General features: G+C 39.4%; 2 protein-coding genes across 4 annotated transcripts in view; one reads left to right on the forward strand and one right to left on the reverse strand.

The window, feature by feature from the left end:
* Positions 1-2,381, reverse strand: part of scara5 (scavenger receptor class A, member 5 (putative)) — a 66,119-nt gene extending 63,738 nt beyond the window's left edge. Inside the window, exon 1 of the mRNA XM_054618862.1 lies at positions 2,233-2,381. The gene's annotated coding sequence lies outside the window, so the exon portion shown is untranslated. The remainder of the gene's footprint in view (positions 1-2,232) is intronic.
* Positions 2,382-4,339: 1,958 nt separating this feature from the next.
* LOC129107346 (sterile alpha motif domain-containing protein 12-like) lies at positions 4,340-10,521 on the forward strand. Of its 3 annotated transcripts, none has more exons than XR_008531871.1 (4): positions 4,340-4,434; positions 8,148-8,272; positions 8,427-8,567; positions 8,895-10,521. XR_008531871.1 is itself a non-coding variant. In XM_054618809.1 (4 exons), the coding sequence occupies exons 1-4, from the start codon at positions 4,351-4,353 to the stop codon at positions 8,909-8,911; spliced, it is 303 nt and encodes a 100-aa protein (XP_054474784.1). In that variant the 5' UTR covers positions 4,346-4,350; the 3' UTR covers positions 8,912-10,521. The 3 variants fall into 3 exon arrangements, 1 of the variants encoding a protein (XP_054474784.1); XR_008531870.1 differs by having other exon boundaries at positions 4,340-4,426; XM_054618809.1 differs by having other exon boundaries at positions 4,346-4,370.
* Positions 10,522-15,792: the final 5,271 nt, after the last annotated feature.

A 15,792-nucleotide genomic window follows, 5' to 3' on the forward strand; every position in this document is an offset into this window, starting at 1 on the left:
GAACACAGAGCAAATAGATAAAAGGTTACATCAGACAGACATCTCTGAGGAGTAAAAATTAAATCTGCTGCAGTCTGGAGTCGCTGGGTGTTAAACTACCATAAGCCCCGACGGCAGACCTGTGAGTGTTTGACAAAGTCGTTAAAAAGCGCTCAGTCTGGATTTTCTCATTACATAGGGGATGGAGGGGTCAGGATGACATTTAGATTGAAGCTGTGCAGGAACCATTAGGGCTGCTAGGAGATCCCACTACACCCTCTGTAGCCCTGCATCGGGGTGTGTGTGTGTGTGTGTGTGTGTGTGTGTGTGTGTGTGTGTGTGTGTGTGTGTGTGTGTGTGTGTGTGTGTGTGTGTGTGAGTGGGGGTGAGTTATCTTCTAATTACACTGAGTTTTGTGGGACATCACAGTTTATCTCAGTTGGTCTCTGTTAGTCAGTGCCAAGAGGATGGTGGGATAGCAAAGTCATCTCTATCTGTGCAGCTCTGAACAACTTAACAGAAACACCCCATGAAATTTAGAGTAAGAAAAACATCATCAAGAAAGTTTGTTGAATATGCAAACTATGTTTCAGATTTAAAAGGGCCACACTACCCAAAACAGGTGAACTCTACCTGTGCATTTCTAGAGCATCCTCGTGGAGCAGCAAACACTGACCATACGTGACAAAAGGCCTTGATTTATCACATTTTTACAGTAATTCCAAGCCGAAACATTCACATGCACAACTCGGTGTGATAAGGGCAGACCTTTGACAGTGATGACTGTTTCAGTCGTTTTCCTCCGTCCAGGTTTGCATCTGATTAAACACTTTTATGTCCAATATCAGCTGTTCATCACTGTGTTAAAGAGCTGAAGGAAATCTGAGGATTTCATGTGGCTGAAGCAGATTTTCACTGTCTTCATTCCGCCAAATGACTCGAGGCTTTCCGCCTTTGAGCTCCATCCAATCACAACAAAAAGTTCAAGGTGCAGCATGACAGCTAGCCAGGAAGAAAAAAGAGCAAAGCTGCATGAAATAGCAGTGCGCCCTCACATCTTAAATGTATGATGCTCAGATATTGTCAGGTGTTGCTTTTAATTTGTCCCCCGGTGTTTCCTGGAAGAAATCAGCATGTTAACTAATAATGAGACATCATGTGTAATTTGCATTTTATTGTTGTATCAAGTCAAGGTGAAGTGCAGCTAGGCTTAACATCTTCATATACAGGTAGCTAGTTCAGTCCAGCGGTTCCCAAATTAAGGGTCTAGCCCGTTTCTAAGGGACACCAGATGAATGTGAGAGGTTGTGAGAGTATTTATCGGGAAGAGGAAGGGAGAAAACACAAAGTTCTGACACACACACACACACACACACACACACACACACACACACACACATACATACATACATACATATATATATATATGTGTGTGTGTGTAGGGGGCCAGCATGTGGTCTAAGGCAGAACAGCTATTGAAAACATATGAAGATCTGGACTTTATAAAGATTCAACAGAGCAAGCAGCTAGAACATACCACGTTTAATGAATTTATTGTTTAAAAACAAATTATCCTACTTAGTATAATTAAGTAATTATTTCCCACCAGCAAGTCTATTTCATGACTTAATATATTTGAAGTAGGGAGCTGAGTTGGAGCACAATCTCCCACTATACATATGCAACCCTCCCACGTCATTGCTCAGTCATCCATGTGCAACATTAACCCATTTCTCTCGGTTAATCAAAGGCAGGGATACTTCATCCATGACCGCTGAAACACAAAGCAACAATTTTCTGCTGAGAGTTGCATTAAATATGCATTTCCTTTCCCGTTGTCCTTGACGCCTACCATTCTAATAGATAACATGCAGTAAATCAGCCTTTTAACTGGTGCCATTCAATGTAATTGCAATGAACATTTAACAGATGTCAACCAGTTTGCCACCTTAAAGAAGGTCAAAGCACAAGAGATCATGTGGTGATTTTAGAGTATTGAAGCCTTTGTGCTGAACAAATAACCTGTCAACTCAATATAAAAGGGGATTAATCATTAAACTAACTTGTGATTTAGCACATGTTACATAGTATCATTTTTTAAAAGGAATGACAGGACAGTCAGCTGGAGTTTACAACAGGTGCAGTCACTGAAGGGTCCATGCATGTTACTATGGGATAAGAGTTTATATTAAACTTGCACCACATTAAACACCAAACGGAGATAAAGTGAGCAGCAAACGTGCACTATCTCACCTTTTCAGCTGTCAATTGGAAATAAAAATCACAGCTCCACGTTTCTCATAATTCCCTTGAAAAAGTTGTAAACTGTAAGTCCGAGCTTTTTTTTCTCAGCTGTCAAAGTGTCATTCACACGGCATCAGCATGAAACGCCGTCAGTGCTGCAGAGCTCTATAGAAGTAAACTATCGGAAGACATTTGGAGTAATATAGCCGCAACATCGTCATGTGACCATCACAAAACTCCAGCTAAAGTTCGCTCTGCCTGCCGAGCAGCTGGCGGAGAGGAGAGAGGTGAAGGAAGGCAGCGCCACCTGCTGTACGCGGTACCTCTGCTGGGTGTAGTCAGGGGTGTCAAACTCAAATACACAGTGGGCCGAAATAAAGAAATTGATACAAGTCAAGGGCCAGATGGGTTCAACGTTTATTGAAAACTTATTGAAAGAACCTTAGTGCACATATTGAACCTGGAACTAACAAGGCCTATAGAGTATTGCCTATAAAACAACATTAATTATGAAATAAAAATAATAAATAATACATAAATAAATAAAAATAAAAGTAATAAAATCAGTTTCATTAATTGCTTATGGCTCTATCTGCAGTTTTTCCAGAGTAATTTCAAGTGAAAACATTTTCTACAGGCAAACAACAGCCAAAAATAATTTACTTCAAAGAAAAATCAAATGTCCTGTAGTAGCAAGAGAAAAAAAATGCAAAAATGAAACTACATTAAAAACTGAAAATGTCTGTTCTTATGTTGTATTCTTTCATTACAGCCACACTGTCTCCGCACAGAAGACACACAGCTTTGGCCTTTACATCCGCGAACATATACTGAGCCTCCCACCTGTCTTGAAAACTCCTGTTTTCAAATTCCACCTTTCGTTTAGCCATTTTTTGGGGAGAGGGATAGTTGAAAGTTGACACAAGTGGTATGTAATACAGACTGCGAGGCGCGCGTTCGCGGGCCCGTGATTGACGTGCCGACACACGGACAGTGCATTGTGGGATTTGTAGTATTTTGGTGGTGCGTGCGATACACCGGCGGGCCAGTTCTAATAGTAAATAGATTTTATCATGCGGGCCAAAGATAATTCATTCACGGGCCGGATGTGGCCCGCGGGCCTTGAGTTTGACACATGTGGTGTAGATGGTACATTAATGGGACTGGATGGTTTTTAAATGATCTGATAGTGTTTTAAAGCCGGTGACTCAGAAACAAAGAAAAACAAGCGATAGGATTGAGTTGGATACAAAATAAACAAATAAATAGTTATACATACTTATACTGTGCACCCAATTAGATGATGCATTCATGAAACCCTCATTTACTCATGCTTTGAGTCAAGAAGTTATAAACTAAACCATATTCCACTTACCAGGCTTAAATAAAAGTAGACATTCACACACACAGAAACACAGACAAACACACGCACACAAACACACACACACACACACACACACACACACACACACACACACACACACACATATATATATATAGTATATATATATATATATATATATATATACACACATATAAATACAATTAATTCACTTTGCAATTACTGCACACCTGTCTACCACATATGTTTCATTTTTTCCCCTTTTTTCATTTAATATATTACATATATTGTATTTTATCACTTTATTTTAACTTCGGTCTAATGTCTTAAATTACCATTTTTAACGCGTTTATTTTTTTCTTTTCATAAATTTGTGGGCGCATTGTTAGCATAAACCTGAGACATAACTTTTCCAAAGCCAACAACAGCATTTTTTTTATTTTTTTTTGCATATGACAATACAAATCCACTCAGTATCAAAGCTGTTTTACTGGGACTGATGGGTACATAGGCCTTTATTAAAAAACAAATGACTCAACTACATTCTACAGTAGTCAATAACATTAGTAAAAGTGCTCATGACCTCAACAAATAAAACTTGTGGCATGGCTCTCTAGCAAAACTTTATGTGCAAGATCTATAATTTGGCCATTGGTCTGTAAACAAGCACATACCATTACAGATTGCAATATTTCTGACAGCACTGAAGGCATCACGAGCAGCGGGAGTGCGGAACAAGGCTGTGTCGAGCGCGCCCCGCTCGGTGGGCGGAGACGGGAAATGGAATGTGTAACATTCCCGACAGGTACAGGAGCGTAGGAAAATATAACTATTCAGTCAACAAACACTCTGCTACAGCTGGTAAATATGTCAGTGCTTTGTCTTACCTACAGTCTGTTATGGATGTTTGGTGTTATTTACTGCCAGCTGTTGATGGGTTACAGTAAAAAAAAAAACAAAAAAAACACAAAAAAAAACCTCTCTTCACACAGGGCAATACGCCAAATTGTATTCAAGTTTTTGATATTGTTGATATGTTTAATATACCGGAACTGGTACACACCTTTCAGAGGCTCCGCTTCAATTCGGCTCCTCTGCTTACAGAAACATGCCTTATTGTGTCTAACATTTCAACATTTACAACCACTTAGTTTCTGCTGAGTTGCTACGTCACAGGTAAACACAGCATTGCATAGTGTGACTGTAAGGCAATGACGTTTTAGTTGAAGTGATGTATGCTGGATGTGAAAATTTGTTTTTAGTCTGCAAAACGCTTAAATACATTAGTAAACGGTAGATGTCACCTTTGAATAGTTCTTATAGTTTTGACATTTCTTATAAGGAGACACAAAATCAAGCTGTAATAAAGTTAAGAACATTTAGTGTTCTAAGTCTTCTACCATGGCAGAAAGAATATATATCGAGGCCAGATTGCATCATGCCAAGTGGAGAAAGGCTGTAGATTAGAGCAGTGGTTCTCAACCTTTTTTCAGTGATGTACCCCCTGTGAAATACTTTTTTAGCCAAGTACCCCCTAACCAGCACAAAGCATTTTAGGTTGAAAAAAAGATGTAATACACAGCGCTCTGCCATCAGTGTCTGATTTATTAAACACTGAAAATTGCATTGTTGCATTAAATTCAGTTGATGAACTTACACTTATATTTTATTGAATATTTATTAAATAACTATTTTTAAAGGATTTTTGAAAGGATGCTAATTTTAAATATATTTTTTAAAAATCTCACGTACCCCCTGGAGTGCCTTCACGTACCCCCAAGGGTACACGTACCCCCATTTGAGAACCACTGGATTAGAGAGTTGAAGTCTGTGAACCAGGTCTTGCCAGAGTTGGATCATTAAACAGTGAACATTTTCAGACTAGTTTAAGAGATGAAGTAATTCTGCAAGGCCCCACAAGATGGTAGGATTACACCTTGGGATGCATGGAGGATGACCTCAACCTGCAACTGGAATGAGTGTCCTTTTTTGAAGATTTGGTACAGTTTGGTTCATTGTACCACATGAGAATAATTTCATATGAACTCTGCTGGTCCTTTACTCTGTCTCCACTAAGAACTTCCCTGGTTTGTATCTTAATTTGCCCAAATGTTAAACTGCGTTTTGTGTCTGCTATATTGTCTGGCAGCTTGTGAGATTGGAGAAGTTTGGCATCTTTCTTTTTGATGGAAAGGGTTTTTTTTTGTAGAGAAAGTATTGCATTCCTCACCCAAGGTATCAGAGAAAGTATTGCTATCAGTACATAAACACAGGTATTGTATTGACACCCATACAGAAAAAAAACAATCAAATTATACCCATTTCTGCACTAGAGAAATTAAGAGGAATGCATTTCTGAAGGCTATGTCCCTTGGTGGGATATAAAAACATTCACAACTGAGGTAAAAAAAAAACACCCCATCTTTCAAAAAGCCTTTTTGTAGCTCCCACAGTGATATTGAAGCACTGCTTTTTGTTTACAGCCTCAGAAACACCATTTTTTTCTTTTCTGTGACCATTTCTCTGCATTGCACTTACAACACAGTTTCCACTGTTGTATATTAAATCAAGTTGCCAAGTAAAACCAACATAACTGCCCACACATCCACGTCAACTTTGGCTACCCTGAAGCTTAATAAAACTGTCAAACTAGAGGCAGGAACAGATAGTACGAGAAGCAAGAGTGAGATTAATACCACCTGAAGCACTTCAGTTCAGCTGGTGAATGTACTTATATATTTCTATATATGTTGTAATATATATAGTTTGTAAGTTTCAGTTGGTACAGAAAGCCAATTTCCCACCCTGCGTGTTGCTGTAAATTGCTTTTGTTCACAAGTCCTGGTTCAGTTGTAAGTGGGCAGTGAGAACGTGTATGAAATGCTACAGAGTGAATAAGACAAGCTGGATATACAGTCACTTTATTCCCCTGCAGATATAGACCCATCGGAGCTCAGTTTAGGAGTCATATAGTTTAACAAAATCTGTCCTGAGGCATAAAACCAGTATTATAAGACAGCAGTGAGATTTTCTTCATCCTCAGCTCACCCCGACTCTGAGGGGAAGTTTCCTCCGTGTCTTTCAATGCAAAGGTCTTAACTCTTTATATGTCAATTACTCCTCCGGGACCTCGTTACTGCCCCGGCCAATCGCGCAACCCCCCCTTAATTAACACAGGAAATTACACTTCTATATTTATACCCCAATAACAAGACTGGCCCGCTGAAAAGGTCACAACAACAGTTTAGCAGTTTTTTGCCCTATAGCAGTATAGCCCAGGAGGATATGGCTGGGAGGAAAGCCAAAAGAACCCGAGGCGAAGAGGAAACTTATTTTGAGAACGGCAGAACTTTTTTGACCTCAGTAGTGTTGGAGTTTTCACCTTGCCGTTAACCAGCTATTTGTCATCATGTTCAGGGGGTTGTTGGATTAATCACTGGAAAACAGGCTTATTCTGAGCAAGTAGGTGACAGGGCCTTTAGAAGGAAATTTAATCCAAAGCGCCAAATATCAAGAGAAAATGACATTTCCTCACATTTAAGGGTCTACCACAGACAACGATGTCCTCAGCTAATGTGCCCGGGGCTGAGCTGTTGCAGAGGGACATGTGCACGTTCACAGTGATGACGGCTGAATTACTCTGCTCAAATCCTGGTCGGGTGAACTTTAATTGTCACACTTTTCCCGTTGATAATCTTCACTATACTAACTTATGACCTTTTCCTCTTTCTGTTCAGAAAAGAAAGTCTTGTCAGGTTTTTCTCTTATCGTCTGGCAAATCTTGACAAAAAAATCGCAAACAATGTTGATAAATAAATAATCACTTAAGCTGAGGCGAAATTTTGAAGATGTATATATAAGAATTAAATATACACCTTGGGTTTCTGTGAAATTTTGCTGTCCCCCCCCCACTACTTTTTCAGATACATTTTTTCAATTAACTGAAATTAAATGATTGATTGATTATGTTATGATTTATTGTATAAAATAATTACACTTAATTGAAGCCGAACACACATGAAGTGATGTGTCATTAAGTTTTATTTTAAATTAAAGGCATGAGCAGTAGAAAACCTATACGCAGAAAAATGCTGAAGTGTACTGCTGAAAATATTAAAGGAAGATTCCGGTTTATTTAAACATGGAATCTTTGAAAATGGCTCTAAATTGTTGCTTGTATACAACCTGTTTGTTGCCCTGATTTAAACCCCTTTATTTAGAGTTGAGGCAAATTACCACTTTAAACCAGTTCATTTAGACGTAAAACTAAAAGAGAACACATGTAAAAGGCAGTTATACTGCAGTACTTACAGTAGGTCAAGTTTAATCAGAAAGTCGCTCTATAAAGTATGATGGATTCTTATAAAAGACAGTTTAGTCATTATTTTACTCTTTGCCTTTGTTTCCTTTTCCAAATAAGTTTTGTGAACATGACTTTGTTTGAGTTTGTTTAAAACCTATACGACTGCTTATGTTTCTTCTCCGTCAAATGGCCAAACCTACAAAACTCCTATTTTTAGTAAATTAGAATTACCCTTTTTTTCCCCCTCTCCTAAACAATATTTATGTGTAACTTTTGCAGAGTGATGGGCCTGTCAAAGCGAGTGTCTTTGTGGTCGGTGGAAGAAGTGTTGGAGTGGGTGCAGGACCAGCACCCAACCCACATGGGCACGCTCCATAAAGCCATAATCAAGCACGCCATATCAGGTACAACTCATGCATCAAATTCAACTTAAATCATTTTCAACCTTTTTAGATTTAGAATTTGTTAAATAAAATGTTTTGCTTAACTGTACTCGGGATTTGTGAATGAAAATGAGTATTCACACTCACACACACAAACACACACTTGTTTTCTAAGGCCGTGCATTGCTGAGATTAAAGGATCATCACCTGGAGCTGCTCGGGGTGGAGGCTGAGGACCAGCAGCAGAAAATCTGGCAGGACCTCCTCCTCCTCAGAGTTCAAGAAGAAATCAATGAACTCAATGACATCTGCTCCGGTGAGAATGCAAAATGACTTTATCTTCAGGCTGTAGCTGTAGCTGTGCGCCAAACCAGTAAAATAGTAGACAGTAGCTGTTATTGTTGTTTTTCCTTTGGTGGTGGTGTTGACTGACAGGTAATGTGCACAGTAATTCACAGGAAATCAAGCATTGATATGCAGGATATTATTGATTTTCTGGTTTGGTTTCTTCCGCTCACAGTCAAAACTATACGTTTTATTTTCAATCAAACTCAAGCATTTTATATAAAAACATATCTTTCAGTCCAATGAGAGAAACCAGCTGCTAACTAATATTTTATTTGTACTCTTTGCTACTCTGCAGAGTGTTTTTCTTCATAGCTGGAAAATAAATGCGGCTTCCTTTTTCATTTCCCATCCATTGATTCAACTGTGTGAAGGAGGGAGAAAAGTGGGAGTGATGGAAATAACAAGAGAAGGTGAAAGAGAAAGAAGAATCAATGAAGAGAGAAAGAAACCCATTTCCTGTGTGAAATCTGACCTGTGCAGATGGATGAGATTAGTTTTTGTTGGAGCGTCTTTTCCTGAGTCCTGCTGTCCATTAGTCTCCTTCTGCTATCTTTCTCTATAGTGAGTTTACATCCTGTCAGTGTATCATGAAATATCTTTAGCTATGTTAATTAAAACCACTTTGGTCAAGACTGTAGTATCCTAAAAAAATGTTTTTACCAAAAGAGCACTTGATTAACAAATTTCAAAATATCAGGTTGATAAATTAAGTGTGAGTTATGTATATGGATGACACCTACCAATTAAACTAAGTCAAACCACAAGAAAACTTTATGTATTGTGGGCATGTGATAATTTGTCTAATTAAATCAAAACAAGGCCCAATAATAATCAATTAATAATAAACAAGGTTCTAAATGTAGTAGATCCTGTGTCTGCTACAGGGCATACAGGGAATCACAGGAAGATGCAAAAAATCCAACAGTCTGAATAGCTGCATTTCCATTTAAGTATTTTTATCTGTTGAATACAAACGTCCAACAGCTGTCTGCTGTTCTGAGTCACACACATGCACTTAAATGTTTTATTGTAAAATCCAGCTGCTCTCTTTGAAATGCCCGTCCTTGTATTTTAGACTGATAAACCACTGTTTGTCTAAAGTGAATAATGAAGAGAGTTTAAAAAAATACTCTAATTTCTCTGGATTTTGATGCAGTTTTGTTTTTGATACATGTACTTGTTAATGTGATTAATCCTGTTTAACCGGTCGCAGCTAACAACTACAACTTGTAAATGTCTTAAATGCAAGTGGTCCTACAACTTTCATATTATATAATGCCCTATTTCATTTCTTTGGGTATTCTAGGCATCAACTCCCCTCCACATTTCCATCACATACAGTAAAACGTCTTGTCTATTTCTGAACTTGTTTTTATGGCAATGCTACAGCATGTGCTGCTTTGAGAACACAAATCCTGCCACGTATGTGTCATCTTTCTGCTTTAACAGTTCCTGCCTCATGCCTCTCATACACATCCAGTGTTCCATTGCAACGCTTTTTTTTTTTACTGAAGAAGCTTCAGAGACTGCTGTTAAAGATCAAGGACTATTAAAATTAAACAGTAATAAAAATAAAACATATTACTCATATTGACTCCAAAGACAGCAAGTGTGGTAATGAAAAGCGCAATAAAGAAATCTAATCAAACTACGTCCCGTCTGTGGCTTCAATCACAGAAAGTTGCACTCCCTTTTACACTTTCTCACAGAGTGACACTTGCAAATATCTTTAGCTACACCAGTTTTAAGAAAACAAAGATGGTGATTTTGAGATGTTGTGAGGCATTCAGGTGACCAGGTTTAAACCCAGCTCGGAGATCTACCTTATTCTATACCGTCTCCATCATATACTGCATAGTAACAGCTTGTTCCAGCTCATGAAATAAGCTGTCTGATGTTTACACTGAATAAAATACTCAAACCCCAGACTCAGTGTTATTTAATGCTGTAACATTCCAATCAAATGAAAATGTTCTGAATTGTTCAAAAAAATAATTTTAGACTGTTTACCCCAAATTCAATGTTGGGATCTTCACTTGAATTTGAAATAATGTTCATTGGGTTTTAACAATGATAAACTGCACAGGATTTTTCACAGTTTGGAAAACCTAACCTGATTGTGAGTCAGTGAGAAACAGAAAAAGACAATTATATAATTTGTATATAATTACAAACATGCACTCAAGACTCACACACACACAGGAATGCAAAGAGGAAGAGGCATACCGCTGTAAAGGGCAAGACACAACATGTCTATGAAAACTTAAACCTGCTTGTGTGAGTGAGAGCCTGAGTGCAAGTTCACAATTATATACATGTTTTCAGAAAACCAAACCCATCAAATGACCTTTCCTCTGCTTTTTCTGATGGTTGCTGGGCCTGAATGTGTGTGTGTTTGTGTGAGAGTTTGATTAATACCCCAGGAGATGGTGTGACATTTGATTTTGCGGGGCGTGGCTGGCTGAAGCGCTCACTCAGCACAAACGTAAATCCACCTCACTGGAAGAGTGATGGAGAGGGGGGGCTGATGAAATACACCACTGACCCTGACGACAGAACCAAAAGGAAATCTCAGACACTAAATACACAAATGCAAATTCAGCTTATTTCCCGATATGTCCTCCGTTAGAAAACATCACCAGAGGGGGTGGTATTGAAAATAAGGTAAAATTAGCTGAAGTTCTATTTGTATGACAAACAACTACTGCAAGAATATTGCCTATATATTGTCTCAAATGAGTTAAATACACCATATATATAAGTATCTGGACACCTAAACATTACGCCAATGCATAAAAACCCATTGACATTAATCCCCTCTTTTGGAAATGCTTTGTGGCTGCAGGATTTGCTCCCATTCCCCCTCAACAGCATTAGTGTGGTTGGGAACTGAAGGTCCAGACACAGTTGTTGTTCCAATTCATTTAAATATAGTTTGAAGGCTCAATTTCCCCCCCAATTTCAGAAAACAATTTACACCTTATTGTCTACAGCATGTACACTGTTGCATGAGTTTTACCATACCTGAGAGGCCCATTTTAGTGTTTGAAAACCCTAAACAGACGCTCATTTGTGCCCACTGCCATCAGACTGTACAACAACAGCGGAGACCACAGTCTGTCATCATGCTGACCAGCCCCCCCCCATGTGGATATACTGTACATTTTTTATTTGTATTCTTATTTTTTATTTGTATTCTTATTTTTTTTTTATTCTATTTTTATTTTATTGTATAATATGTGTATTTATTATCTGTTTCTGTGTAGTTGAGCTGCTGCAACACCCGAATTTCCCCCATGGGGATCAATAAAGGAATATAATAATAATAAACTGGGAGCTACATGGAGCTCAGCTCACCTGAAAGAGACATGACCTCCCCAGAAAGCCTCGCTTGAGAAATTTAAGGGGAGCTCTCTTTAGTTTTGGTGCCAAAGTTTTCTTCTGTATAAATTTACATTTTAATTATATTTAGGTTTATAAAATAAATAATAGGCTTATGGTAAAGACTTTTACGAAGTGGGTATTAGGTCACGCATTGCAATTTCCAATTGTTTGCTGTGCACTCAACACAGTATGCACCATACTTTGTCTGCCGAGTGAGCGTCTTCTGGCTGTCATGGGATGCAGCCTAGGTCTGGTCTGTTTAACAAAGTAATGTAAATAAATTGTAATTTATAGCCGTGCAAATCCTGCAAATGAAGTGATACATTTCTTATTCCCGTGAGAGAAACCGAGAAACAAATATATAGGCACATTTGATGGGACAGTCGGCCAGAACACACCTACTTTTGATGCTGTGTCACACACCACTAGTGCTGCCTTGACTTAATCCCGGTTTTCTCTCAGAGAGACACAGTACGAGGGAAACATCCACAAAAATCATGTTTTCATGGTTCCGTACAACCGGTCCAATAGTGCAGCTGGGATGGCGACCCGGCGTCCCGCATTTGAAACAGAGCAGTTGAAAGTTGGCTGAGAGCCATCTCCTCCCTCAGTCCATCAGCGTCGTTCAGCCACAGCAGCCTTTCTGTCACTGTTTTCTGATTTATTCATAGACCAGGGAAAGAAAGATCCATAGTTTCTGAAAAAAATGAATTATTTAGCGTCAGGGGGAAAAACAGAGACGTTCAGTGTAAGTTCAGAGGGGATGTGAAAGTTTAGGAGGCCGTGCCAAGAACCTGCTGCTCAATTGACTTAACGGCATTACAAGCACATTTGACTCCTAGCTGTAGGCTAGTCATTTGAAAAGTGACATTATCAGCTGTACTTATGGCTCCCTGTGAGCAGTAATCTGTCACATTTTGTTTCTGTTACACTGTTGGCAGTACCTTGAAACATCAGTTGGTTTCCTCCTCTGTGAAAGCTGCTGGAGGTGACAAGGATAAGAGAGTGACGTTGGCATTCTTGGCTTGCTAGTTTGCAAATGTCAGCTAACAGGCCAATAAACTTGTCAGTACCCGATCCGTTCCAGCTGCCGATCCGTTCTGCGCATGTGCGTACTAATTCCTGCCCAATTTGTACCACGCATGTGTGAACATTTGAAGGATTTCTTCTTCTGAGTTGTTTTACGGCCATCGGCATCCTTAAATCCTGACATGGATCACCGCAATCTCCTGAACTAAAATATAAATGCCAATTTACACATGTTGACCTTTGTCTCAAAGCGAACATAACGTTTACCTTTTTGATTGATTATTTAAAAATCCTCACAAATAAAGAATTTGTTTTACCTTGTTTGTTTTTTTTGTCATTTGAAACACCCCTTGTGCTATGATAAAACATATTTAAACTATGCTCTTCCCCCACTTTGTCTCTGGATCGGGTTTGGTGATTCACTCAGCTGTATCATCACTAGCGGCCCCTACCGCTCGGTGGCCGGTAAGGAGGAGTGAGTGAGGAGTAAGCAGGCAGTCAAGGGCTTTATTAAACAGGCAATAAAAGGTGTTTGGAGAAAGTGTGAGTCACCGCAGCCACGAGAGGTCAACATATTGTTTAGTTTGCTGCAGCAGAATGTCAGATTTAGTCGTAGACAATATCAAGGTGCAGTCACTCACTCACTCACTAGCTCACAAATAGTAATGCTATTGTAGCCCCTGTGAGAAACCTTTCCTAGAAGCACATTTATTTCCTGCTTCTCTGTTTAAACCTGGCAGAGAAGCATTTGCAACACCAAGTCTACAATTCACACACACAGTGTACATATATGTGAGTTTTAACGCAGTAAGTGTGCTCACATTCGTGCATACATCAGCAACTCTTACCCTGTGTGTGTAAAAAGTGAAACTGTCACTTGAGAGCACCCAAACGTCACATTTCAATTTTTCTGGGAGACAGTGCTTGTTTAAAAATCAATCCCAGCCTGGTAACCAACTGTAAAGCTACAATATATATCCGACAAATATCTGCCTGAATGTGCTCCATTTGTTCAGTCAAGAGGCAGAACGAGTAGGTGGTGGAGTGAGTTTAGAGAATGAAGTTTCAGACCCTGCAGCAGTCCAACCTGCTGTAGAGTTCTTCAGCAAAAACATCTTAGTCAACCTGACTGTGGTGGAGGTCTAGAGGCAGCAGGTAACTCAAATGATTGAGCAGGTATGAGCTTTGCGTAAAGATTTGTTATGCTGAAGTTATTTTTTCTGTGACTCTAGATTGAATGAGAAATTAGGAAAAACAAATCGCTTTTCTGAGGATTATGATGAGGATAGATGTAAGAACATTTTTAAGAATTAAGTTGACAGCAGCTTTTGTTAGGATTTCATTCACTAAAAAGATCCCTTTAACATCCCTGCTGTGAAGCTGCTCTCAATTTCCCGCAAGATCTCCTTCATCATTTCATAGATTTTATCTTTCAATTCTGCTACTGCTACTTAATTCTTAAGTCTTTCATTTGTGTTCATCTATGGTCCAAATCCTTGCTTAGAGTCAATGTTTCCAGCTTCATTCAAAACTGTATTTCTGTCACAGAGCTTCTTAGCAATTGAAATACAGCGGAAAGTGAGACATCCAGCAGCCTGAGGCTATTCCCTCCTGAGACTCTTCAATTTAGCGGTGATCAATGTGGCGTAACCGGCAAACGTCCACACATTCAGTCAAACCATCCCCGTAGGTGAGAACCGATATGCGTGGATAAAAAATAGGTTAAGACAGGAGGAGCTGGTAATATGTGTGCCTTGTACACCCAGTAATGTGTTGACACTGATGGATACACATGGGTGTTAATTAAAGCTCGCTTACAGCATAATCTCTGTCTGGACTTTCTCTATAGTGTTGATTTTCGGTGTAAGGATGCACCTGGTGGGAGTAAACAGAGGGAAAGAAAAAGCAAGGGAGATGGGGAGAGGGATAACAGAGACAGCTAAATAAAAGCAGATTCAGTGCTCCTGCTGAGTTTATTAGCAGAGCGCACCTGTTCACAAGCTACAGCAGGTGCCTCTAGCAGACAAGGCCAGACTCAACATAAATGTGAGGATGCTTGTGTGTGTGTGTGTGTGTGTGTGTGTGTGTGTGTGTGTGTGTGTGTGTGTGTGTGTGTGTGTGTGTGTGTGTGTGTGTGTGTGCGTGTGCACTGGTCCAATCACTATGACCGTCTGCCACCAAACACACCTATTTGTCAAGACAAACGAGTGACACAGGAAGGAAGGCAAAAGCCGCAACCCCCCGAAAAAAAGGGAGAACAAAAAAAAAAACATAACACAGTGTACTTTATTACCTGGAAGTGGGAAAATGAGTTTTGTCAACAAATGGCCCATCTATTTCCCCTCACATCAATGGACTCATGGCACTTGATTTATCTTCTCTGTATTGGGAGCAATGGAGCGAAAAAGAGAGAAGGAGAGAGCAATGGAGGTGGAGAGGATGGGCTCCTGCTGCCTTTAAGTCTTGTGGGAAAAAAGCAAATCAGTTGTTGTGAAAGCTCTGATCAGAAATATTTTAAATCAGGGCATTTTTAACCACTCCAAACGAGTCAAGCGGTAAACACAAGCTCTGTTCTCCTGATGGCAGATGGTGATGCTTTCCATCCAATTAACTGAATTTACATTGCACACAGAGGTCTCTTTCTCCCCGGTTTTCAAAAGCTATATTTTCTGTGAATTCAACTGTAATGGAAAGTGTGCCCCAAACACCGACGAAGCACAGCTCAGTTCAGATCCGAAACCTGCCTGTACAGACGAGGCTGCTCTATTCTCATGGCTTCA

Source organism: Anoplopoma fimbria, chromosome 18 (genome assembly GCF_027596085.1).
Source record: "Anoplopoma fimbria isolate UVic2021 breed Golden Eagle Sablefish chromosome 18, Afim_UVic_2022, whole genome shotgun sequence".
Lineage (NCBI taxonomy): Eukaryota > Metazoa > Chordata > Actinopteri > Perciformes > Anoplopomatidae > Anoplopoma > Anoplopoma fimbria.